This window comes from Ranitomeya variabilis, chromosome 1 (genome assembly GCF_051348905.1).
Source record: "Ranitomeya variabilis isolate aRanVar5 chromosome 1, aRanVar5.hap1, whole genome shotgun sequence".
Taxonomy (NCBI): domain Eukaryota; kingdom Metazoa; phylum Chordata; class Amphibia; order Anura; family Dendrobatidae; genus Ranitomeya; species Ranitomeya variabilis.
This window is the reverse complement of record NC_135232.1, coordinates 22,533,614-22,559,570: the sequence shown is the minus strand read 5'-3', so window position 1 is coordinate 22,559,570 and position 25,957 is coordinate 22,533,614. Positions and strand designations below refer to the sequence as shown.

The 25,957-nt window shown below is 42.3% G+C and overlaps 1 protein-coding gene across 2 annotated transcripts in view; it reads left to right on the top strand.

Moving 5' to 3' along the window:
- The window catches only part of LOC143802757 (uncharacterized), a 71,602-nt gene extending 58,116 nt beyond the window's left edge, over positions 1-13,486 (top strand). Inside the window, exons 2-7 of one of the 2 annotated variants that reach the window (XM_077281353.1) lie at positions 939-1,044; positions 1,300-1,476; positions 1,560-1,683; positions 1,764-1,834; positions 4,676-4,973; positions 10,222-13,486. In XM_077281353.1, the coding sequence (XP_077137468.1) occupies positions 939-1,044; positions 1,300-1,476; positions 1,560-1,683; positions 1,764-1,834; positions 4,676-4,973; positions 10,222-11,837 (2,392 nt within the window). In that variant the 3' untranslated portion in view covers positions 11,838-13,486. The remainder of the gene's footprint in view (positions 1-938; positions 1,045-1,299; positions 1,477-1,559; positions 1,684-1,763; positions 1,835-4,675; positions 4,974-10,221) is intronic. The other variant, XM_077281354.1, reaches the window with a different exon arrangement.
- The last annotated feature ends 12,471 nt before the right edge of the window (positions 13,487-25,957 follow it).

Below are 25,957 nucleotides of genomic sequence, written 5' to 3'. Positions count from 1 at the left end.
TCTCCCGGTGTCATGCCCGCAGTGTCTCCCATTGCCACCGCCATGCTGCTTTCCCCCTTCCCCTTCTGTACCTCCAGCTCTCCTGCCGGGATCACCTCCTCCTCCTCCATATCTGAATCACGGCCGGCTACCCTCTCTGCCTCCTCCACTTCTTCCACTCTGGCAAACTGCCTGAGCTTCGCAGCCACCTCCATGCGCCGCTGACATGCGGCGTTAGCTTTGCCAACGTCTTCTCCGGCCGCGGCGCCATCTTGGCTGGCTCCTGCATCGCCGGTTCCTGCGTCTTTCTGCCTCCGTCTGGTCATCTCCACCGGTTTCTGACCTCCCAAACAGCGCCGCTCCACTCCCCGGACCTTCAGCCAGCCGGTATAGCCCAAATAAGCCCAGTTAGCGGTGCCTGGACAGGATTTTTATAAAGTTGGCAGCGGGAGCGCTCTTCTATGCGTCCACTCACATGGCCAGCTAGGACACTCCCCTTTAAATATCGCCAGGTCCAGATACTGCGCACCAAAAAAAAAAAAAAAAGCGCCTTCATTAAAACATCCATAGGCAACCTCCTCGTGGTAAATTCCCTGTCTGTCCCACACTGATGTTCGTGTGATCCTATTCAGTCCCAGTTTACATAAACTGCTTGGACAACATTGGTGGTGGCAATGCCAGTATGGATGTCATGTGACCATTGCAGCCACTGATTGGCTGCAGCTGACATATGAATGTGAGATGTCCTCTGACCTCAATCATGGAGGAGTTGCCTTAATCATATCATCAATCCAAGCAGATAGAATGCAATATCTGCACATAATACCCCCTCAAATGTTTCCTCTTATTATCTGCAGTTTATTGTTGTGCTCTTCACTTTATTATTTAAAAAAAAAACTTTGTTGCCTTCATTTTATCCTCTTTACAATAAGGAATTTTCTGTTGATTTGTTGAAACAGAAGAATTTACCTGATCGACCCATCAAGAATGACTAAGAACAGAGACAAGATGGCAGAAAAGATATTAAATCTCACCCTAGAGATAATCTTCCATCTAACTGGAGAGGTGAGAGGTTCTGATGTCATCACATGACCTCATTATCTATAGGAATAACAGGGGATATGACCGGAGAGGTGAGAGGTTCTGATGTCATCACATGACCTCATTATCTATGGGAATAGCAGGGGATATGACCGGAGAGGTGAGAGGCTCTGATGTCATCACATGACCTCTTTATCTATGGGAATAACGGGATATGACTGGAGAGGTGATGGACTCTGGAGATGTCTGTAGTGATATTATTAATGTCTCCACACTCAGGATTACACAGTAGTGAAGACCTCTAGTGATCGCTGTCAGGCCCCTGTGTCTGATGGACAGGGAGGAACCCTGAGCCCAATCGCGGAGCCTCCACCTCACCCCCTGATACATGAGGACATCAATAACCAGAAGATCCTAGAACTCACCAACAAGATAATTGAGCTGCTGACTAGAGAGGTGACGCTGCTGGGAATGCTGGGACATTATACAGGACATCACTGGAGGATTCTGGGTGATGACTGTGTCATTGTGTGTGTCAGGTTCCTATAAGGTGTCAGGACGTCACCGTCTATTTCTCCATGGAGGAGTGGGAGTATCTAGAAGGACACAAGGATTGGTACCAGGAGGTGATGATGGAGGAGCATTGGCCCCACACATCACCAGGTAATAGACAGGACTAAATACACACGGCCTATAATTCTCTGTATGTAATAATGATGTCAGTCCTGTCTGTGTCTCCTCAGTTCTCTCCAGTAAGAGGACAACCCCAGAGAGATGTCCCGCTCCTCCTCCTCCTCCTCCACAGGATCATCAGGTAGATGGAGATCGCCCTATGATGTGTAGACGGCTGTGGCGTCCTTGTGTTCAGTCTTGTTTTCTCATCCAGTATCATATAATAATAATTTTATTTATATAGCGCCGACATATTCCGCAGCACTTTATATTTTAGAGGGGACTTGTATAGACAATAGACATTACAGCATAACAATAAACACATAAAGCAACAGATACCAAGAGGAATGAGGACCCTGCTCGCAAGCTTACAATATATGGGGAAATAGGGAGACACGAAAGGTGGATGGTAACAATTGCTTTCGTTGTTCGGACCAGCCATAATGTAACACATTTGGTGTTCATTTAAAGCTGCATGAACCGGTTATCAGCCAGAATGTGTAAAAGTACAGACACAGAGGGCTATTAAATGCATAAAGCGTATGAGAACATGATACGAGGAACCTGGTTATGGTAAAAATTTTTAATGGGAAACACAGAGATAGTTAGGTTAATGAGTTGAGGCGGTAAGCCAGTCTGAAGAAATGCATTTTTAGTGCACGTTTAAAACTGTGGTGATTGGGGATTAATCGAATTAACCCGGGTAGTGCATTCCAAAAATGTTGGCGCAGCACGTGAAAAGTCTTGGAGATTGGATCGGGGGGGTTCTGATTATTGAGGATGTTAACCTCAGGTCATTAGCAGAACGGAGGGCGCGGGTAGGATGGTAGACTGAGACAAGGGAGGAGATGTAGGGTGGTGCTGAGCCGTGGAGGGCTTTGTGGCTGAGGGTAGTAGTTTTGTACTGGATTCTGGAGTGGAAGGGTAACCAGTGTAATGACTGTCACAAGGTAGAGGCATCAGTGTAATAGCTGGTGAGGAATATGATCCTGGCTGCTACATTCAAGACAGATTGGAGAGGGGAGAGTTTGGTAAGAGGGAGATCGATTAGTTTGAGAGTTACAATAGTCCAGATGAGAATGGATAAGAGAAACAGTAAAGGTACCTTCACACGAAGCGACGCTGCAGCGATAGCGACAACGATGCCGATCGCTGCAGCGTCGCTGTTTGGTCGCTGGGGAGCTGTCACACAGACCGCTCTCCAGCGACCAACGATGCCGAGGTCCCCGGGTAACCAGGGTAAACATCGGGTTGCTAAGCGCAGGGCCGCGCTTAGTAACCCGATGTTTACCCTGGTTACCAGCGTAAAAGTAAAAAAAACAAACAGTACATACTCACCTGCGCGTCCCCCAACGTCTGCTTCCTGACACTGACTGAGCTCCGGCCCTAACAGCACAGCGGTGACGTCACCGCTGTGCTTTCACTTTCACTTTAGGGCCGGCGCTCAGTAAGTGTCAGGAAGCAGACGCTGGGGGACGCGCAGGTGAGTATGTACTGTTTGTTTTTTTTACTTTTACGCTGGTAACCAGGGTAAACATCGGGTTACTAAGCGCGGCCCTGCGCTTAGTAACCCGATGTTTACCCTGGTTACCAGTGTAAAACATCGCTGGTATCGTTGCTTTTGCTTTCAAACACAACGATACACGGCGATCGGACGACCAAATAAAGTTCTGGACTTTATTCAGCGACCAGCGACATCACAGCAGGATCCTGATCGCTGCTGCGTGTCAAACGAAACGATATCGCTAGCGAGGACGCTGCAACGTCACGGATCGCTAGCGATATCGTTACAAAGTCGTTTCGTGTGAAGGTACCTTAAGAGTTTTGGCAGAGTCAAATGTAAGAAAGGGTCGAATTCTAGAAATGTTTTTTGAGGTGCAGATGACAAGAGCGAGCCAGGGATCGGATGTGGGGGGTGAATGAAAGCTCGTAATCAAGTATGAGCCCAAGACAGCAGGCATGTTGCTGGGGAGTAATGGTAGAACCACACATGGAAATGGCAATATTGGGCATAGGTAGGTTAGTAGAGGGAGGAAACACAGGAGTTCAGTTTTTGACTGGTTCAGTTTCAGATAGAGAGAGGACATGATGTTAGAGACAGCGGTAAGACAATCACTGGTGTTTTCTAAAAAGGCAGGCGTGATATCAGGAGAAGAAGTGTATAATTGGGTGTCATCTGCATAGAGATGGTACTGGAAACCAAATCTACTGATTGTCCAATAGGGGCAGTATACAAAGAGAAGAGGAGGGGGCCTAGGACTGATCCTTGAGGAACCCCTACAGTAAGGGGAAGATGAGAGGAGGAGGAGCCAGCAAAAGATATAGTGAAGGTGCGGTCAGAGAGGTAGGAAGAGAACCAGGAGACAACGGTGTCCTTGAGGCCAAAGGAGCTGAGCATAGTGAGGAGGAACTGATGATCAACAGTGTCAAAAGCTGCAGAGAGATCTAGGAGAATTAGCATGGAGTAATGACCATTAGTATTAGCTGTTAGTAGATCATTAGAGACTTTAGTGAGGGCAGTTTCAGTAAAGAGCGGAAACCGGATTGAAGTGGGTCGAGAAGAGAGTTATCTGAGAGATAGCAAATAAGACGGGAGTGGACCAAGCGTTCCAGGAGTTTAGAGATGAAAGGGAAGATTAGAGATGAAAGGGAAGATTAGAGATGAAAGGGAAGATTAGAGACAGGTCTATAGTTAGCGGCACAGTTTTGGTCGAGGGATGTTTTTTTAAGTAATGGATGTATGATGGAATGCTTAAATGAGGAGGGAAAGATACCTGAAGAGAAAGAGAGGTTGAATATTTTTGTTAGGTGAGTGGCGACAGCAGGGGAAAGGGACTGGATTATATATTTTATACTTGTGTAATGAGAGCGGTGGAAATGGCAGGATCACAGCTGACGACAGGCAGCACATGTCCGGATCTTCTGACCATTATTTCCGGGACTTCTCCGATTATCGGGGACTTTTACAATATTTGTTTTGCAGCTTTTGGATCCAGATAAAGATCTGAACAATATTAATGCTCCAGAGAGAAATGTGAGGGGCGATCAGCGTTGTAAAGAGGATACCCCTAATGTGAGAGGCGATCAGCAGTGTAAAGATGCGACCCCTAATGTGAGGGGCGATCAGCCGTGTAAAGAGGAGACCCCTAATGTAAGGGGCGATCAGCCGTGTAAAGAGGAGACCCCTAATGTGAGGGGTGATCAGCAGTGTAAAGAGGAGACCCCTAATGTGAGGGGCAATCAGCGGTGTAAAGAGGAGACCCCTACAGATATTTGCCCAGGTGAGTGGTGACCGCGGAATAAGAAGAGAAGTTACAGATTTCTCTCAGACACTAAGGCTGATGTCACGCAACATGTAGGAAAGGCTAAGTGCAACTTGAAGGGATTAGGGAAAGGGAACCAAACACTAGGGAAGGGGGGAGTGAAGACCCCTAGATAGATCTAATGTCACCCTGTCTGCCCTATCGTCTTTATATAGGTTCCGCATCTATCGCTGAGCAGGATACCTAATCCCTGCCTGACCTTAGCAATAAGTGCTGCATCAGGAAGGAAAGGATGTGCGCTAGTCAATTCCCACTAACACTAAAAACAGATGGGATACACAAACAAGGGGGAACACTTAGCTTGAGTAGACTCAGAGAGAAACACGGACGTCCTCCAAGCACCAGAGAGGAAGATAGCTGACTGCTATAGCTCCAAGCCGCAACAGGGAACTGGAAATAGAAATATCAACTGCGCCTTCCAGCAGCAAGCTAAGAGTTATATACACCCTGGTCCAGGTGTGTCAACTTGAGCCAGGGGAGGTTGCCACTGGGTCCTAAAGTCAGAAGGCCCATGAAGAAGTCTGCAAAGCAAACTGCTGAGAACTTCTTAAGTCAGATGCAGAGTGGCGATCTGCAGCCTCTGACACACACGAGACAGTACCCACCCTTCTACAAGTGGCCTCCGGACACTCAGGACCAGGTTTCTCAGGATAAGAGGAGTGGAACAAACCAACCAACCTGGGGGCGTTCACCTCTGATGCAGAAACCCACATCCTTTCCTATGGAACATAACCCCTCCAATGCAACAAGTATTGTAAGGAACGACGATGGAGACGAGAATCTGCAACCTTCGAAATTTGAAACTCTAGATTTCCATCAACCAAAAGACCTTCGAAAAACATAGATCTTAAGAGCCTGAGGTAGCTCAAGATGAAACGCTGCTGGACCAATGACGGCAGTTATCCTATAGGAACCAATAAATCTAGGTCCCAACCTCCAGGAAGGAACCCTCAACCTCAAATTCCTGGTAGACAACCACACAAAGTCATTCACATTCAGGTACGGACCTGGCACGTGTTTTCTGAGAGTCATATGTTTATACCTGTCTCCTCTGACCCTGTTAGGAACAGGTAGTGGCGAAACAGGACCAGATGGACGGGTATGCGGTACTTTAGAAAATGCGCAAACATTGCAGGTAGACACTTGTTCAACCACATCCCGATGCAACCCAGGCCATCAAAAACTACGAGAAAAGAGGTCCATAGTTGCCTTATCACCTGGGTGGCCAGCAAGTAGAGTCATGATGTTCTCTAGTTCCTTTGCGGCACAATTTAGATGGCACAAACAACCTCCCCGAAGGACAGGAGGCAGGGTCATCCACCTGAGCCTCCAATACCTCACCCTCCAGGTCAGTGTACAAGGCTGAGATGCCTACCCCTTCTGCAAAATTGGGGCATTGTCCTCAATGCCAGACAAAAATGTCTTTAAGATACAGCAGAAGGGGAAACGTTTAGGCAGTTACCATAGCAGTTATCTCCCCACTTCACAATCTCTCTAAATTGCCAATTCACAGTTGGATTATGCTTCACCAACCAGGGCAAACCCAGAACCACTGGAGTGTGGAGACCCTTCAGGACATAACAAGGGATTACTTCATAATGCGAAGACCCCACCTTCAGTCGTATGTTATGAACAATTTGTATCAGTGTTCTCTGTGCAAGTGGTGCTAAGTCGATGGCGCAAATAGGAATAGGTTCAGCCAAGTTAGAGCAGACAAAACCATGAGTTCTAGCAAACTCAGCACCCACCATACTGACTCCAGCTCCACTGTCTACAAGCACAGAAATGGTTTCAGCACCACCTCTGCTATCAGAACAAACCGAGAATTGCAGGTTGAAGACGAAACACCCCTTGATTATCAAGCTAAAGGCTCCCAAGAGTTAATCAAGTCTCTTTTGCTTGGGAATTACAGGACATGCCCCAATAAAATGTCCCTTCATCCCACAAAAAACAAACACCCTTTTTCTTGCAAATGTTGGGGAAAATATGCAACATAAATGCATCTCCCAACTGCAAGGGTTCCTCTACCTCTGCAAGTATAGGTTCACCCCCTGACCTTCCTTCCATCTGATCTCGTCCCAGTGGGAGGGGTTAAAAGCAGGTAGTCTTACCTTTCTGTCCCTCAGGTGTCTATCCACCCGAGTAGCCAACGATATGGCAGCCTCCAGAGACACAGGAGATTCATACACTGCTAATGCGTCCTTTAACCTTTCAGTGATGCCCTGAAGGAATTGGCTTCTGAGAGCCTGTCATTCCACTTGGTCAGTTGACCACCTGCGGAATTTGGACCTATAAGTCTGCACTGAATGATTACATAGCTGAAGGCGACGCAGCTTAAAGTGAGCCAAGGAAATACGGTCATGATCATCATAGATCAGGGCTATTGCCCTGAAAAACTCTTCCACAGGCTGCAGACACCGCTGCTGAACCTCAGAACGAAGGTCGGTCACCTCCAGTGCCAGCCTCTGCAGCTGCTCTACTAGCATAGAAATGGGATCCTTGTACCTTGAAAAAGAAAAAAAGAAAAAACACAGAAAAAAACACCAAAAAGTCAGTTCTTGATTTTTTTTTCTTTTTCAAATGTTAAAGTCATTTGATAATGTCATGCAACGTGTAGGAAAGGCTAACTGCAACACAGAGGGATAAGGGAAAGGGAACCAAACACTAGGGAAGGGGGGAGTGAAGACCCCTAGACAGATCTAACATCACCCTGTCTGCCCTATCGTCCCTATATATGTTCCCTATCTATCACCGAGCAGGATGCCTAATCCCTGCCTGACCCTGGCAATAAGCCCTGCACCAGGAAGGACAGGGTGCGCGCTAGTCAATCCCAACTACCACTAAAAACAGATGGGATACACAAACACGGGGGAACACTCAGAGAGAAACACGGACGCCCTCCAAACACCAAAGAGGAAAATAGCCGACTGCTATAGCCCCAAGCTGAAATAGAAATATCAACCGCCACTTCCAGCAGCAAGCAGGAAGTTATAAACACCCTGGATCCAGGTGCGTCAAGTAGAGCCGGGGGAGGTTGCCACTGGGTCCTAGAGTCAGAAGGCCCAGGAAGAAATCTGCAAAGCAAGCTGCTGAGACCTTCTGCAGTCAGATGCAGAGCGGCAGTCGGCAGCCTCTGACACACCCTTGACAGCTGAGTTCTGTTTCCTATTATCTGCTGTCAGTACTGATGAGTTAAAGGTACTGTATTTGCCAAATTTAGGGACTAAGAAACCATTAGCTCCTATTAATCTCATGTCAGTGTGGGACAGAATCCAGAACGTGGAGACGTAAACCCAAATAACAGGAGAGGATAGGAGATTATCGCTGAGTGTCAGTAACGCTGCTCACCAGGGACTCGGAGGAGACAGATATGGTAGATTGTCATTATCACATAAGAAACCTTATGGTTACATAAAAGATGTGTCACCTCTTAAATAATGACCCTTTATGTCCTAACGAGATGACTGGATCGCAGAAATTTAAATAAGAAATTGGTGTTAGAGGTTTCTAGATGGATTGTTCTGCTAATACCATTTCACCAAGGGAATGTGCAGGATATGAGCTTTGAAAATAAAAAACATAACATGTTTTCAGGTCAGAAACAGATTTTGAATTTTTTTTTTTTTAAATCCGAAGGATCTTAAAGGTGGGATATATGTATATGGTTGTACATTTGTGTTGCTAACTCCCCATTGTTATAGATTCTATAAGGCCCCCATACAAATTAGACTAAAGTGTATGGTTGCACTGGCCGACTGATGGTCAGAGAATATGTGAATCACGCATGTCCATTTTTAGATTACCGGTTGCATGGTTCCCCTGTAGATAAGCAGGCTTCAACTTTCTCATAGAGAACAGAGGAACGCTCGGCCAAGCGAGTGCTACTGTGAATGGGAGATTCAGTTAACAGCTTCCAAATGTCCAGCTTTAGGCACTCAGTTTTATGGCATCATAAAGTATAATTCCACTTATGTAAAGCAACCATGGATACAGTTCTTGTGGTACTGGTTTGAGATCATGTATATAATAGATATTATTATCAACTAATTTTCTTTGTGATATAACTTTAGAATTTTAGAAGAGTCATCTCAGTTTATCTAGGCCCAAGCTTATCAGTGAAAACCAGATGTTAAAACAATTACAAAATCTGATTGTCATGTACCCGCTTCTCAGGACGTGACTTGGGGTTGCACCTGCAAGGGTTAATGAGAGCATAAATCACACACCGACACAGTCCACACACCCCGCTCGTACATGCTGCCACCACTCACCGAACACACTGGCGATGAGTCTCGAAAATACTACTACTACTACTGTCTGCCAATAATAAGGATCACACACTAAGGCTATGGATTCTTTAGAGCATACAAGGTTCAGACTTATTAAAGTTTTAGGCTATAATAGAAAAGGTACAGTGCTTACAATAAAAAGGTATAAAAATATGGGAATAAAAAGTGAGATACAAGTATGCAAAATCAGTGATAAAATAAAGGATAAAACTTACAGAAATATCGAACTTTGCATTCTGGTTCTCTGCCCCTGAGGGAAGGAGAAATATGGAATAGATCACTGCAGCTTTCCAGGCTGCCCCATCTTTGTGTGTAGGCCAAATTTAGAGTCAACCTGGAGGTCAAATTTCTAGACCAGCCTCTCAGGTTAATATTATAATTGCTGGTTTGTGACTGGACCATGGCCACTCCACCAATGAATATATTATTTCCTCTGAAAATCTTTGTGTAACGTTTCTCATAGATAGATAGTGTCAGGCTGTAATTGGCATCTCTCTTCAAAAGAGCCAGAAGATGTGAAATGTTTCCCCTTCCTGTTTCTTAACAAGGCCCCCTGGCGACATTGGAAACAGGAGACTTCTTTCTCAGGATAACATATGCTGTGACCCCTGTGAGACCTGCAGTCTCAGGGCAGATGTTAAATTACTGCTAGTCATACATATACATACTTCACTACACCTCCCTCCATATGAACGTGCATGGGGGTTGACTTACAGGTCAGCTCCCAAGTACGTATCTGGTTCCGCCCAACCCTTTTGAGATTGGAGACAGAAGACTGCCTTCACAGGATAACATATGCTGTGACCCCTGTGAGACTTGCAGTCTCAGGACAGATGTTAAATTATTGCTAGTCATATATATATATATATATGTATATATTTCCCTACACTGATTTTTTTGTTTTTTTTCTTTTACAGATCAGTCTGGTATTATACAGCATATATATGAAGATAATGACATTATCCCAGATTTATTTTCATCCCTTGTCATCCAAGATCTGTCAACTGATGCCTTTAAACAAGTCCTATCTTCTGATTGTCCACACAAAGTTGAGCAAAATGAAAGTCACATAAGTGACGTTCAACATCAAAGAACTCACACATTGGAGAAGCCATATTCATGTTCAGAATGTGAGAAAGGTTTTACTGATAATTCATATCTGGTTGACCATCTGAAAAGTCACATAGAGGCGAAGCCTAATTTATGTTTAGTATGTGGGATATGTTCCGAAAGTAAATCAAAACTTGCAGAACATCTAAGAACTCACACTGGGGAGAAGCCATTTTCATGTTCAGAATGTGCACAATGTTTTAATCGGAAATCACAGCTTGATGTACATTTAAAAACGCACACAGGGGAGAAGCCATTTTCATGTTCAGAATGTGGAAAATGCTTTATTCATAAATTCTCTTTTGTTAGACATCTGAAAACTCACACAGGGGCGCAGCCTATTTTATGTTTAGAATGTGGGAAATGTTACAGCAGTAAATCAACTCTTGTTGAACATCTAAGAACTCACACAGTGGAGAAGCCATATTCGTGTTCAGAATGTGAGAAAGGTTTTACTGATAATTCATATCTGGTTGACCATCTGAAAAGTCACATAGAGGCGAAGCCTAATTTATGTTTAGTATGTGGGAAATATTCTAAAAGTAAATCAAAACTTGCAGAACATCTAAGAACTCACACTGGGGAGAAGCCATTTTCATGTTCAGAATGTGCACAATGTTTTAATCGGAAATCACAGCTTGATGTACATTTTAAAACGCACACAGGGGAGAAGCCATTTTCATGTTCAGAATGTGGAAAATGCTTTATTCATAAATTCTCTTTTGTTAGACATCTGAAAACTCACACAGGGGCACAGCCTATTTTATGTTTAGAATGTGGGAAATGTTACAGCAGTAAATCAACTCTTGTTGAACATCTAAGAACTCACACAGGGGAGAAGCCATATCCATGCCCAGAATGTGCAAAAATTTTTCCTCGGAAATCACAGCTTGCTGCACATATAAAAACTCACACAGGGGAGAAGCCATATCCATGCCCAGAATGTGCAAAATGCTTTACTCGGCAATCACAGCTTGCTGTACATATAAAAACTCACACAGGGGAGAAGCCATATTCATGTTCAGAATGTAAGAAATGTTTTACCCAGAAATCAGATCTTTTTAGACATCAAATAATCCACACAGGGGAGAAGCCATTTTTTTGTTCTCTATGTGGAAAGTGTTTTAACCAAAAATCATCCCTAATTGTACATCAGAGAATTCACACAGGAAAACCATTTTCATGTCTAGAGTGTGGAAAATGTTTTATCGATAAATCAGGTCTTTTTAAACATCAGAATACTCACACAGGGGATAAGCCATATTCATGCTCAGAATGTGCAAAATGTTTTACTTGGAAATCACAGCTTGATGTACATCTAAACACTCACACAAGGGAGAATCCATTTTCATGTTTAGAATGTGGGAAATATTTTAATCAGAAATCACAGCTTGATGTACACCTAAAAACTCACAGCGGGTAGAAGCCATTTTCATGTTCAGAATGTGGTAGATGCTTTGTTCACAAATTTGCTTTTGTTAGACATCTGAGAATTCACACCGGGGAGAGGCCATATTTATGTTCTTTATGCGGAAAATATTTTAAGCAAAAATTACTTCTAATTGCACATCAAATTACTCATACCCAAAAAACATATCAATCAATAAAATCTCTATCCAATCAGCAAATAGATTCCAGATAACACATTTATATATTAACCATGTATTTAAAATATTATACTTGCGTTAAAACTTACATATTTATTTATGGGCTTGCCTATGTGTTATCCTTTTGATGGTACTATATTGCTTCAGAACCCAGAGAGTAGAGCCAAATATGGTTGGCATATTATATATAAATATACAACTATGTGAAATTTTTTAGCTCATTTTCTATTTTTGAGAATTGCTCTTAATTTTGCTTAAGAATCTTAAGTTGAAATATGATGTTGCCAGTGTGTCAAGAAAAATCAGTAGGCATATTCCAGGTGCTATCTGGTATTGGAGATATTACCACCTCCCAATGAAGGTGTCAAAAAGGGAAAAATACTGTGAAGGGACAATATTTGATATCTAAAATTAATACACATTTGACATCTATGACTTTGTGGTATAGAAACTCAACCATTTGTAAAAAAAAAAGTCTTCTAGGTCAGAGACAGCATTGATACACAGTGTTAGCCCCATCTACCCTGTTTGCTATTCAACACCAATATGTGGTTGTGGATTATGAGTATGGGTTGGGTTTTGTGGTTCTAACACTTAAAAAACTGTTCAAGTACTTTCTACCAAGGATTACAGAAGTATCTTACCTGCTCCTAAGCAAGAGTGGTTTTAAGTAAGTGGAACATAAAGTTAGCTAATGAAGGTAATAATTAATATTTTAAATTGTGTTCCTCTGTTGATGATTTAAATGGTCACTATTAATAGATGATTTAATCATTTGAAATTTGAATTTGCTAGCCTTTCCAATTTTTTCCTAAAATACAATTTATGGCAAACCTCAAAACTTCTAATTGTCCTGAAAATAATTGTATAACACTCAGAGATCTCGTAGTACTGTATTTAACTCCTTTTGATCTCTTTAATGCAAACACAGACTTATAAAACTCCAAGTGAACATAACCCATCTAGTTAGCTGAAAACAAATAGTAACCAGTAGTAAAAAACAGGTTATTTAATAACACACTGCAGTATCAGACTTGTTAAGTTACTTTTATTGTGGAAACTGTCCAAAAATAATCCATTTTTTTAGGAGCAGATGCCTGCCTTGCTGCTGTTTGTACACAGGCTGGGTAAACTGAGGAAGCAGTGACGTTTTCATAAGGGGTGGTGCAAAAATTAACCCTGTTTCAATATACTTTTTTTTTTACTACATTAGGAAGCAAATGCATATTCATGAGACGTCCCAAAATTATCCCTTTATTTAGGGAGCAAAAATAGTTGTGTTAACTAATTTTATCTATCAAATAGTCTTCTCTGCATGATGGTAACAATATGCCTGTCAACCCATAAGCATTTCAGCTGACCAGCACAACTGAGGGCTTTGTTAATTTATTTTTTATAACCCTGCTGTGCCAATTTTGTCTTCTTTCACGTCCACCTATTGCTGCTCATCCTCCTCCAAGTCCTGATGCATGTAACATGGTCCTTGTTTGTCTTGAATTCTTGTTACTGTTTTTTCAGAAGAAATATAAGAGGGTGGCATTGTTAATTACATGCTTCAGTAGGTAAAATGCATCCTTCATCAATGGCAGATCTCAACGTAAACAACACTGCAGTTTGACTTCTACATCATATAGTCCACTACCGCTTTATGCTGCTCATTTAGACGCTCCAACATGTGCAGTGTCAAATTCCAACAGGTTGCGACCTCGCAAATTAGATGGCACTCTGGCAATCCGTTCTGTTTTTGCAAAGCCATTGGGGTGAGCGTTGCCATAAGAACAGTTGATGTGAGCTGACACTTTTCTGCCCATAGCCACTACTGTCCCCGAGCAGGTACGATAAATTTCTGAAAGAAATGTTGCACTAGTGAATTTTGGAGTTGTTCCATGTGCTAGTTAATTTGCCTGACAATAAGGCAGCCAGAATGTTCTGGGTATTGTTGCTTACGACAATTCCCAGCTGCAGTTTACTGGGAGGCTGCCATCTTGAGAGTTGTGCTTGATACACAGCAGCAACTTGTCCGCTGTATGCCATTTTTGTCTCCTATGCATTCAAGCTTTAAATTTGTTTGTTTTAGTTTACATAAGCGAAAAGAATGAGGGCAGTGTGTGCAATCAACACCATCACTGTGCCTTGTGGCTGTTTGGGGGTACGGTCATGTCTGTTGACCAGGATCTGAAGCAAGTGTAGGAGAAGACAATCCGTTGGTAGGAGTAGATGAAGCTCCCAGCTAACCAGGCTTCACCATCTGTAGAAAGCTCATGCACTGGGTGAAATGGTCTGTTGCGCAGTGCAAAAGATCATCGTCCTCGGCAGCACATCAGTCTGTGTGAACAGGGCTCATGCTGCCAAGAACAATGGCAGACAATGAGCAAGGAACAATATATTGCAGAACTATTACAGATCGCTCAGTGTGCATCTTTTACCATCATCTGCCAGAGTAAACATGATTTTAAATGACCAGTAATCGGCCGTGATTTAGTGCCTGCAGTCATGAAAATGGATCCATACATTCGTGTGACAGTCAGTGTGCTGCCCAGTTTCGTATTAGACAACACACAGACCCATTGAATGTGTCCTATTCTAATCCTCAACTTCAGATCTTATTTTCTTCTTGGATCTGTGATTTTCAAGGACACTGTTCATATTGTGCCATCAGCCTTGCAAATATGACTGTTGTTCTCCTATTTTTCTCTGTTCACTGCCTCTGATTTTCCGTTTCCCTTTTCATCTACTCTCCTTATCCTCTGGCACCAGAGTGTCCAAGTCCTTGTTCCTCCATGTGTACTTCGACCATCTGCAGCAACTCCCTGGGTCTTTGTGCCAACCTTGACCTGTGATTTCTTGAGTCCACCACACTAGGTGAACCAAGCATGAATTTCAAAGGGGCTTTCGCTGCAACAATGTTGTTGTGTGATACAGAAGATTTGTTTAGACAAGTTTTGCAAATTGCTGGGTGCCAACTGTAGCTTGTCCGGGCTGTGAAAGAACTTTCAGCTTCAATAGACGCACTGCCTCAGACTTCTGCAGTTTCACTATCAGCTCCTTAACTCCTGACACAGCCTAATAATCACCTGGGACATTCTACTTGGGGAACATCTCCATATTAGCCCACTCCGGGATATTTTCATGAAAATCCTATGGCTTAGAGGGCTCTGTGAATCAATGAATTGTACACTCTAGGTTATGTCCCAAGAAATTCTCATATACATATTTTCTTTATTACCCAGGGAAGCTTTGGCATAGGCGGTACCACTATGAGAACATGACTATACTATGAAGCATTGTCTGCAATCCTTCTTGTCTGCATTCTGTAGAGTGTTGTATGAACCAGGTCATGCCCACTCAGGTGCAGATACTATACTGCGGCTCAGAGAAAGACAATATCTGTGGGACATTATGCTATTTAGATGTGTACCTTGTCTGTTAAAATGGTCTGAAACAATGATGCCCTCCTGGCTGTCTTCACTGGTCTTCCTAGTTTGATCAAAGACAAAATTAGTGGGTGGAAATTTGTCTTCCTCCTGTGATGATCTGATTTCCCTTGCCATCCAAGTGCACGTACGTATTAAGCAGTCAAGGACAAGGCTCAAGATTCTTGTGTAATATATCCCAGAGCATCTTCAGAATTTCCTCCCAGAGAGGCTGTACTGGAATGCCTGCAAATTGGACGGAAGATAATATTATTGTCCAAAAGATTCCATTGCCATAACGAAGAACTCTGTTTATATTGTGGTGAATTGAATCACTGTTGTATAAACTTTTCCAAACTGAAGACTAAAAATGGAAATTTCAGACCCAACAGTATGCAAAGAAAGAAGTATCACCTTGGGATTAATTCTATCCTCCACTAAACACTGTTTCCTTTGGTCGTTCTGTGTTTACTGGACAAGTGTTCATTGACTCCAGAGCAGCAATTTAATTTTATTGACTTCACTTTGGCCAAAATGATGAAAATTTCTTGGGGATCATACTGTTTTCGGAACTGCCTCAAAACCCAATCTCAATCACCTTCTCTGAAACTCTGCTATGCATCTATTGCCTCCCTTTTACTTGACTCCTATCAGATCTTCACTAATGTCATTTCCAAGGACAGGGATGAGACGCTACCTCATCATCATCTGTATGACTGTGTCATTCCACCTCTTTCAGGCATGGAACCACCCAGAGTTAGAGTTTATCCTTTATCTCTCCCAGAGACCGAGGTAATGTCTGCTTACATTGAAGAAAATGAGACAAAACAAGGGGAATAACAGGAGTATGACATACATTGAAGAGCAAAAGGGTAACAATGTTATGAACTTTTGACTTTCAGGCTCCATATCTCACCATCAACTTCTGCTTTGAACATGAGACCAACATCATTTTATAGACAGTCATCTTGGCGATCTCATACATACATTTGACTTGCTGCTATTTAGCATATGATTAGTTATGCAGATTCTTGTCATGTCACTGCATTGTTACTGTTTTCTCCTAAATATCTAAATTTTAATTTTTATTATTTTGTTAATCCCTCTTTGGTTTTCAACACTGCACGAATTCTTCTGGGCTGCTCTCGATCAGATTGAAACATGTCTCAACCGAAATCTAATCCCAGGTCTCTTCTAAACGTTCCCCATGTTGGTGCATAATGGTCACCTCACTTGGGCATATATACAGCTTTTTCTTAAATTCTACCCACAAGTGTTGGATTGAGACGAGGTCTGGGGACTTTGGTCGACAAACCAGCTCCTCTACTTCATTGTCATTGAATCATTTCTTCGCCAATTTTGACGTATGCTTCTGGTCATACCCATAGTACTCAAGTGTACAAAGTAACTCATCTTGTAGGATACTCACATACAGCTCAGCATTGAAACCACCATTGATCCTGGTCAAGTATCTGGAGAAACGGGGCGACGACGGGCGCCCAAGTCCGCTAGGCGAAACCGCATGGACCAGGGTTCATCCCGCCTAACGCCCGCTCTCCCGTTAAATGTGGGCATAACGCTACTCATACAACACAGGGTTAGGGTAAAACAATGTGGCAATACTTTATTGAACCACAACACACAATAGCAAACAGAACAATCCCAGCAATTACCCCCAAGATGGTGCACATTACAGGGTCCCACCCTTCCGCTAACTCACCGATAATGGTAGATGTTATGTCAGAGCTCCCAAGGTTGCTATTCCACCTGTGATACACACACAGATAAGAGATATCGACAAGCGTAGGGAGATGACCGAGAACAGTCCATAGACTCCGTACAAGGTCCAAAGCCAGTTGACACGATGTCAGAGCTCCCAGGGTCGCTATTCCACCTGTGATACACACACATTGAAGAAGTAACAACAAGTATAGGGAGATGACAGAGAACAGTCTATACAAGGTCCAAAGCCAGTTGACACAAGAGTCACCACCTGGCTTATCCGACCAATCCCATGGAACCAGGCGACCAGCGGGTCCCAAACCTGGCTTTCTCCAAACATATCCATGGTTCAGAGATGGTCACTGGATCAGATCTGTGTCTTTCCAACCAGAGCCGAAAACCCCTAGGTTGTTTCCTATAGAATCATAGATCCGTGTCCCTCGTTTTGGTGCCATGATGAATTGGCTGCAGTCCTGTCTCTCATCCGTTGGGTGGTTTGCAGAATATCCGGCTGGTAGCTCTGTGCTACTTCAGACCTAATGATGAGATCTCTGAGTCTTTTTATACCTGAGGTATGTAAGCTATTTTTAGAATTACCCAGTGTCCTTCAGTCCAACATCAAGATAAGGTAAACAATGGTGATGAGATCAAGTAGCATTACTTGACCATTCAATCTATTTGCACAGTCTTTCCCTATTTGCTTTTGAAGTCAACAATCTGCTTCCAGAATACAATGCACAATTGTCATATCTGCACACATCAATAAAGAAAAGATAAACACACACTATGTACAAGCCACTATTAAGGTACTGTCACACAGTGCAATTTTGATCGCTACGACGGCACGATCCTTGACGTCGCAGCGTCGTATGATTATCGCTCCAGCGTCGTAGACTGCGGTCACACTTTGCAATCACGGCGCTGGAGCGATGCCGAAGTCCCCGGGTAACCAGGGTAAACATCGGGTTACTAAGCGCAGGGCCGCGCTTAGTAACCCGATGTTTACCCTGGTTACCAGCGTAAACGTAAAAAAAACAAACAGTACATACTTACATTCCGGTGTCTGTCCCCGGCGTTCTGCTTCTCTCCACTGTGTAAACACCATAGCCGGAAAGCAGAGCGGTGACGTCACCGCGTCACCGCTGTGCTCGCTTTCCGGCCGGCAGGCGCTCACAGTGCAGAGAAGCTGAGACGCCGGAGGACAGACACCGGAATGTAAGTATGTACTGTTTGTTTTTTTTACGTTTACGCTGGTAACCAGGGTAAACATCGGGTTACTAAGCGCGGCCCTGCGCTTAGTTACCCGATGTTTACCCTGGTTACAAGCGAACACATCGCTGGATCGGTGTCACACACAACGATCCAGCGATGTCAGCGGGTGATCAAGCGACGAAAGAAAGTTCCAAACGATCTGCTACGACGTACGATTCTCAGCAGGGTCCCTGATCGCTGCTGCGTGTCAGACACTGCGATATCGTAACGATATCGCTAGAACGTCACGAATTGTACTGTCGTAGCGATCAAAATTGCACTGTGTGACAGTACCCTTACAGACATACACAGTATGTTAAATAGTATATCAGTTTGCAACTGGGTCTTCTTTACCCACCAGACATAAACACTTAAATCCACAAGCCAATATACAGATAAAAAATCAGTTCTTCTTGATTTGCAAAACATAGTCGTCTGGGAAGTTAAGATACAATCTGGCTTCTTCACAGTATCTAATGCCTTTGACTGTGAACTAACCCCATATCATCAGGCTTCCGCTACTGAACTTGACATTTCCTTCAATTTCTCAATGCCTTAGCCCCTTTTTCCCTTGTTTCTTTCAGACCCATTTGCACCAATCAGAGCCTTGTCTATTGACTTTCGTGTCATAGCTCCAAATCACCCTTTTCTAATTTTTAATTGTCCATTTTACGTACTTGCAAACTCGAACCAACGCTTCTTATGACGATATTGAGGCTTCTTCACCATTTTTTCAGGCCACCATTCTAGGCTTGTGTAATGTGTGTCACACAGTGCTTACATGGACATCTGTGATCTCACTATTATGAAGCATACAAGACACCTCCACTGCCGTATTTGTTGCTCCAGAACTGATAGACTTTGGGATGAGTCAACTTGTCGACTCCGATATTTTTCCTGGATGTCCATCTTTTGGTTTTTGAATGGATAAACAGACTTCATCTCGTATTCTTGCAGCTGTCATGGCGCTCACATGATGCAGTTTGGAAATTTTCTTGGCCAAGACACCACTATTGATGAGCTGGATGATGCTGTTTCTCTTTTCTTGGGAAATCTTCATGACTCGATTCAAACCAGTAACCTTTCGCTTGGGAATTGACCTAATAACACACTGAGCTATTAGGGAATGTGAGAACAGGTTGTATTTTGTAGTATTCAGGAAGAAAAATATTTTTCCACCACCAGGAGCAAAACAATAACATTGCAGTGACATGACGAGAATCTGCATAACTAATCACTTGCTATATAGCTGCAAGTCACATTTATGTACGAGATATACAAGTTGACTGTCTATAAAACGATGGTAGTCTCACGATCAAAACAGTAATGGATGGTGAGATATGGAGTATGAAAGTCAAAAGTTCAAAAATAACCATTTTGCTTTTCACTGTACATAAAAGAATGTGGTAATGTAATAGGTAAATATTGGATATATTCAAATTTGTCATACTGCAAACCATGTGGGATAGCAATTAGTGATGAGCGAGTATACTCGTTGCTCGGGTTATCCCAGCACGCTCGGGTGGTCTCTGAGTATTTGTGACTGCTCGGAGATTTAGTTTTCATTGCCTCAGCTGAATAATTTATAGCTATTAGCCAGCTTGATTATATGTGGGGATTCCCTAGCAACCAGGCAACCCCCACATGTACTCAGCCTGTCTAGTAGCTGTAAATCATTCAGCTGCGGCGATGAAAACTAAATCTCTGAGCAGTCAAAAAATCCTCTGAGGTCACCCAAGCGTGCTCGGGAAAACCCGAGCAACGAGTACACTCGCTCATCACTGTTAGTGATGGCTAAAAATCGGGGATAGTCTGTAAAGAGTAACTGAAGAAAAAAAAGGAGGAACCGACCATGACAGGTCATCACCGAAACATGTGTCGGGTGCTTTGTAAATCATTTATTTTATTTTTATTAGCTATTAAAAGGTCTCATAACTACAAGATTATATTGTTTCTCTCTCTGGGAGAAATCCTTTTTTCAACTGGCTAACACGGTACCAAACCCTTTTTTTTCTTTTGACTCCCTTTTGATACATTGATTTTTATATACCTTGGGTGTGCGCTCCTGCATCTTTGTATATTCCTTTGTTACTTTCTGTATTTATTTAATTAAGTATATATACTTTTAGTATTTGTGTTCATTCTGGGCTTTCATGGTCGGATGTTCCTTTTTTATTCTTCTACATTGAAGACAAAATGGATAGGGTATTGATCCAAAAATCTTCTTCCTCAGCCGCTGCAGGGTCTGAATAAGATCAAGCTGAAAGACTGGTGTCCATTGCCTCTTATTTCTGACTTATTTGAAAAGATTAAAGTAAACTAGACCTGCTTGGAACTTACAAACTAGTCTGCTTTAAAAAGGAGAAAAATTTGGATGAAAGCGTTCAATACCTGCAATGGTTACTATGTATACCTAGTTATGGTTTTCGGATTATGCAACGCACCGACTGTGTTCCAGCACTTTACAAATGAGATCTTTCTCAATGTACCAGTACAGTTGTGGCCAAAAGTATTGACACCCCTGCAATTCTGTCAGATAATACTCAGTTTCTTCCTGAAAATGATTGCAAACACTAATTATTTGGTATTATCTTCATTTAATTTGTCTTAAATGAAAAAAACACAAAAAGAATTGTCCTAAAGCCAAATTGGATATAATTCCACACCAAACATAAAAAAGGGGGTGGACAAAAGTATTGGCACTGTTCGAAAAATCATGTGATGCTTCTCTAATTTGTGTAATTAACAGCACCTGTAACTTACCTGTGGCACCTAACAGGTGTTGGCAATAACTAAATCACACTTGCAGCCAGTTGACATGGATTAAAGTTGACTCAACCTCTGTCCTGTGTCCTTGTGTGTACCACATTGAGCATGGAGGAAATAAAGAAGACCAAAGAACTGTCTGAGGGCTTGAGAAACCAAATTGTGAGGGAGCATGGGCAATCTCAAGGCTACAAGTCCATCTCAAAGACCTGAATGTTCCTGTGTCTACCGTGCGCAGTGTCATCAAGAAGTGTAAAGCCCATGGTACTGTGGCTAACCTCCCTAGATGTGGACGGGAAAGAAAAATTGACAAGAGATTTCACGCAAGATTGTGTGGATGTTGGATAAAGAACCTCAACTAACATCCAAACAAGTTCAAGCTGCCCTGCAGTCCGAGGGTACAACAGTGTCAACCCGTACTATCCGTCGGTGTCTGAATGAAAAGGGACTGTATGGTAGGAGACCCAGGAAGACCCCACTTCTTACCCCAAGACATAAAAAAGCCAGGCTGGAGTTTGCCAAAACTTACCTGAAAAAGCCTAAAACGTTTTGGAAGAATGTTCTCTGGTCAGATGAGACAAAAGTAGAGCTTTTTGGGCAAAGGCATCAACATAGAGTTTACAGGAGAAAAAAAGAGGCATTCAAAGAAAAGAACACGGTCCCTACAGTCAAACATGGCGGAGGTTCCCTGATGTTTTGGGGTTGCTGTGCTGCCTCTGGCACTGGACTGCTTGACTGTGTGCATGACATTATGAAGTCTGAAGACTACCAACAAATTTTGCAGCATAATGTAGGGTTCAGTGTGAGAAAGCTGGGTCTCCCTCAGAGGTCATGGGTCTTCCAGCAGGACAATGACCTAAAACACACTTCAAAAAGCACTAGAAAATGGTTTGAGAGAAAGCACTGGAGACTTCTAAGGTGGCCAGCAATGAGTCCAGACCTGAATCCCATAGAACACCTGTGTCTAAAAATGGCAGTTTGGAGAAGGCACCCTTCAAATATCAGGGACCTGGAGCAGTTTGCCAAAGAAGAATGGTCTAAAATTCCAGCAGAGCATTGTAAGAAACTCATTGATGGTTACCGGAAGCGGTTGGTCGCAGTTATTTTGGCTAAAGGTTGTGCAGCCAAGTGATCAATGTTTTGCTTTTTGCTTCATTCTCTTTTGTGTTTTTTCATTTAAGACAAATTAAATAAAGATAATAATACCAAAGAATTTGTGGTTGCAATCATTTTCAGGAAGAAACTGAGTATTATCTGACAGAATTGCAGGGGTGTCAATACTTTTGGCCACAACTGTACGTTCTAGTCTAGCTGGATGACATCCTAATCTTCTCACACTGTCTTCATGTCCTCTCCATTTCGAAGATACTGTGATAAAACCATCCTTTATGCTAAGCTGGAGAAATATCTCTAAGCATCATGAACTGCAATTCCTCAGATACATAATCTAATCTGGAGGTCTACGCATGGATCCAGAAAAAGTTTATCCTATTTTGGATTAGCCACAACCAGTAATGAGTAAACATGCTCGGATAAGGTGTTATCATGCTCGTGTGCTAACCGAGGGTCTTCGGCGTGTTCGAATAATATGTTTGCATCCCCGCGGCTCGGGCTGTTCAACAGGGGCAACACATGCAGGGATTACCTGTTTGTTAGGCAGGCCCTACATGCCGCGAGACATGCAGCCGCGGGGACTCGAACATATTACTTGAGCACGCTGAAGACCCTCAGTTATCACCTGAGTATGATAACACCGAGCATGTTCGCTCATCACTATCCACAACCCATTAGAATATAATAAACTAGGCACTCAACTTATACTGATTTTTGCAGTTTTAATGTAGCCAACAAATAAAACGTTTCGGCCACAAGCGGCCTTCTTCAGTAACTACGTAAAAAAAAAAAACATAAATAAATGGTTTCTATAGACCATAAAAAGAAATATAACAAGCAGAAATATCAAAAAAGAAAGTATATACAATACAATGTTCATATGGTCAAAGGATAAATTGTTACATATGGTATGATAGCGAGGTAGTACACATTGCTCATAACAAATTCAATAGTATAAGTAAATTGTTTAGACATACTAGCACTACCCAGTGAATCTTTTTGTAGAGGGGTTTGTAAAAAAGAAAAGATAACGTATCGGGTTGAAAAAGTAGAAGCTGAATTCGTGGTGAACGTGGGTGAATAGGCTAAACACGCTGGCTATATAGAATGTGGAATGCATATGGTTAGGAGCCTAATGGCAAAAATGGTGACCATAATGGTATTAAATAAATATTGAATGCGTACCAGCAATATGTGGACTGGGAGATAGGGTCCCAACCGGTATGTAAATAGACCTATAACCGTAAAAAAGTTGCTAACATGGAGGTTCTGTAGTAGTAGAAAGGGGTGTTCCTAAGATAGGGAATTTACCAAGAGAGGCGACGTCCGGGCGTGTAAGGCAGTGACGTGGTATCCACTGCTTGTCCACTGTCCTGGCGTGCGGTTAATCGCGTATAAATGCCCGGTGGGCGGTGACTAAGTGCTGTGCTCTTGGCCAATCAGTGTGATGTGTGAGAGAGAGCGGAAGTGACGTAACCGGACGTGTGCGTCCATGCGTTCCACAGCATTCAATTATGCGTTCCAGCAGCCATATTTGGTTTTCCGAGGTGGATGTGAATCCCAATGAATAGATTTAGAGCTTGTGCTGGTAGAGATCAGCTGTAGGTGAGGTGATGGTGGTGAAGAAGGAAGTTAGGGGTTCCTGTAAGGATCCAGAGAGGGGAAGTATTCAGGAAGGATCAGTATAAACGGCTCTGAAAAAGGAGGATATTAATATTAGTCATACACAATAGTGGAGCCATAAATGAAGATATAATAATACAGAATCACATATGTTATAAATCAGAGATATATGACCCCGAGGCTACAGGGTCTAGGAGAGGGGAAAAGACAAGAAACAGGGCGCAGATCTAAGTGCAGATTATTTAGTTCAACTCAATTTTCAAAGGCTAAATTGCTCACCTTTGATGTGGCTTGTGTCATAGCGTATCGACCTTTGTGGTCTGGATGAGATGCCTTGTCTCTCTGATATGCAGCTATAGTCCGGATACAACGGATCTCTCAGCCAGGAGACCGTGGAGTGAAGTTCAGAAAAATAAGTTCATCCAGTCTGTTAAGCGCTCCCAGGTAACAGGCACCAGGCAGAGGTATTACAAATCCCGAATATCACCCATCCTCTGGAATTCTGTGCCCCAACACATCCGGTTATCCACTACTTTTGGATCCTTTAAAAGAAACCTGAAAACCTACCTCTTCAAAGAAGCTTACAGCCTGTAATGACCACATGGCCACCTCAACACCACTGGAGCTACCGCAACCCTCAACCTATTGTCTCCTTCCCCATAATCCTGTAGAATGTAAGCCCGCACAGGCAGGGTCCTCGCCCCTCTGTATCAGTCTGTCATTGTTAGTTTTGTTTACTGTAAGTGATATTTGTATTTTGATGTAACCCCTTCTCATGTACAGCACCATGGATTTAATGGTGCTATGTAAATAAATAATAATAATAATCTTCAGTAATTTATTTAAAATAAAAGATCTTAAAGAACAATACATAGAACAATGCGTTTCGGCTATATACTTTTTAAAAATAGCCTTCCTCAGGTATGATATTACTTTGTAGACTGCTGGAGTTATATAGTCTACATAGGTCCACTTGAATAATTAATTATGTTAATTGATCAAGACCTGGTGGTTCTTCATTAGCTTCTTTGCTGCTTAGTTGTTTTCAGTATATAGCTTTAGCTTATCCGTGTATAAGTATATTCATTTAAACAGTTAAAATACATAATAAAATATAAATTGTAAGGAACACATAAAACCATTAATTAGCATATATACAATATATGTGGATATATAAAATTTGTATCTATATCATTACCCATAAATACAATATATATTCAATGATTATATCTATTATATTATACTTCTTTTAATAAAAAAACTTTTTCTTAAAAAAATATAATAAAAAAGTTTCAAACATCTCTTCTGTTTATACAAATAAATAAATCTGAAAAGACTATTCATTTATTTGATCATAGTGTTAATTCCATATCTTTAATTTATATAGTAAATTGTTACATGAATTAGTTCGTTCTATTGGGTTTCAACTCGTGCAATCCACACTCAAGAATCTATCGTATTATTATATGTTATAAATCACATTTTTTCATACCGTAAACAAGAAACTTTTTTTTGCGAAACAGAAATAAATCTGTGTGAAATCAAGTACCAAAGAGGTAGTTACTGTCAAACTGAATTGGCGAGGTTATACTCAAATAAAAGACAGTAAATCATAGTCCCTAATAAGGCCCCGAGGATGAAGGGTGCCCAAAGTATGGATCCAATAAGCTTCTCGCTGTTTTAATATTTTAGTGCGGTCTCCACCTCATCTGGGGGTAGATACATGCTCAATTACTTGAAATTTGAGCTGGGAGATCTTATGGTTATGGGTATTAAAGTGATTTGGGATCGGTAAGAGGAGATTCTCACACTGAATGGTGGATTTATGTTTTGAGATGCGATCATTTACTGGCTGAGTTGTTTCCCTCACGTATACTAGGCCACAAGGACATTTTATGAGATAGACCATGTAGGGGGTCTCACATGTATAGTAATCTTTTATTTTGAATTTTTTGCCTGAATGTGGGTGATAAATATTATATCCCTTCTGTACATTTCCACACTGGTTGCAGTGTAGACATGGGAAGGTGCCACTTCTGGGATTATGT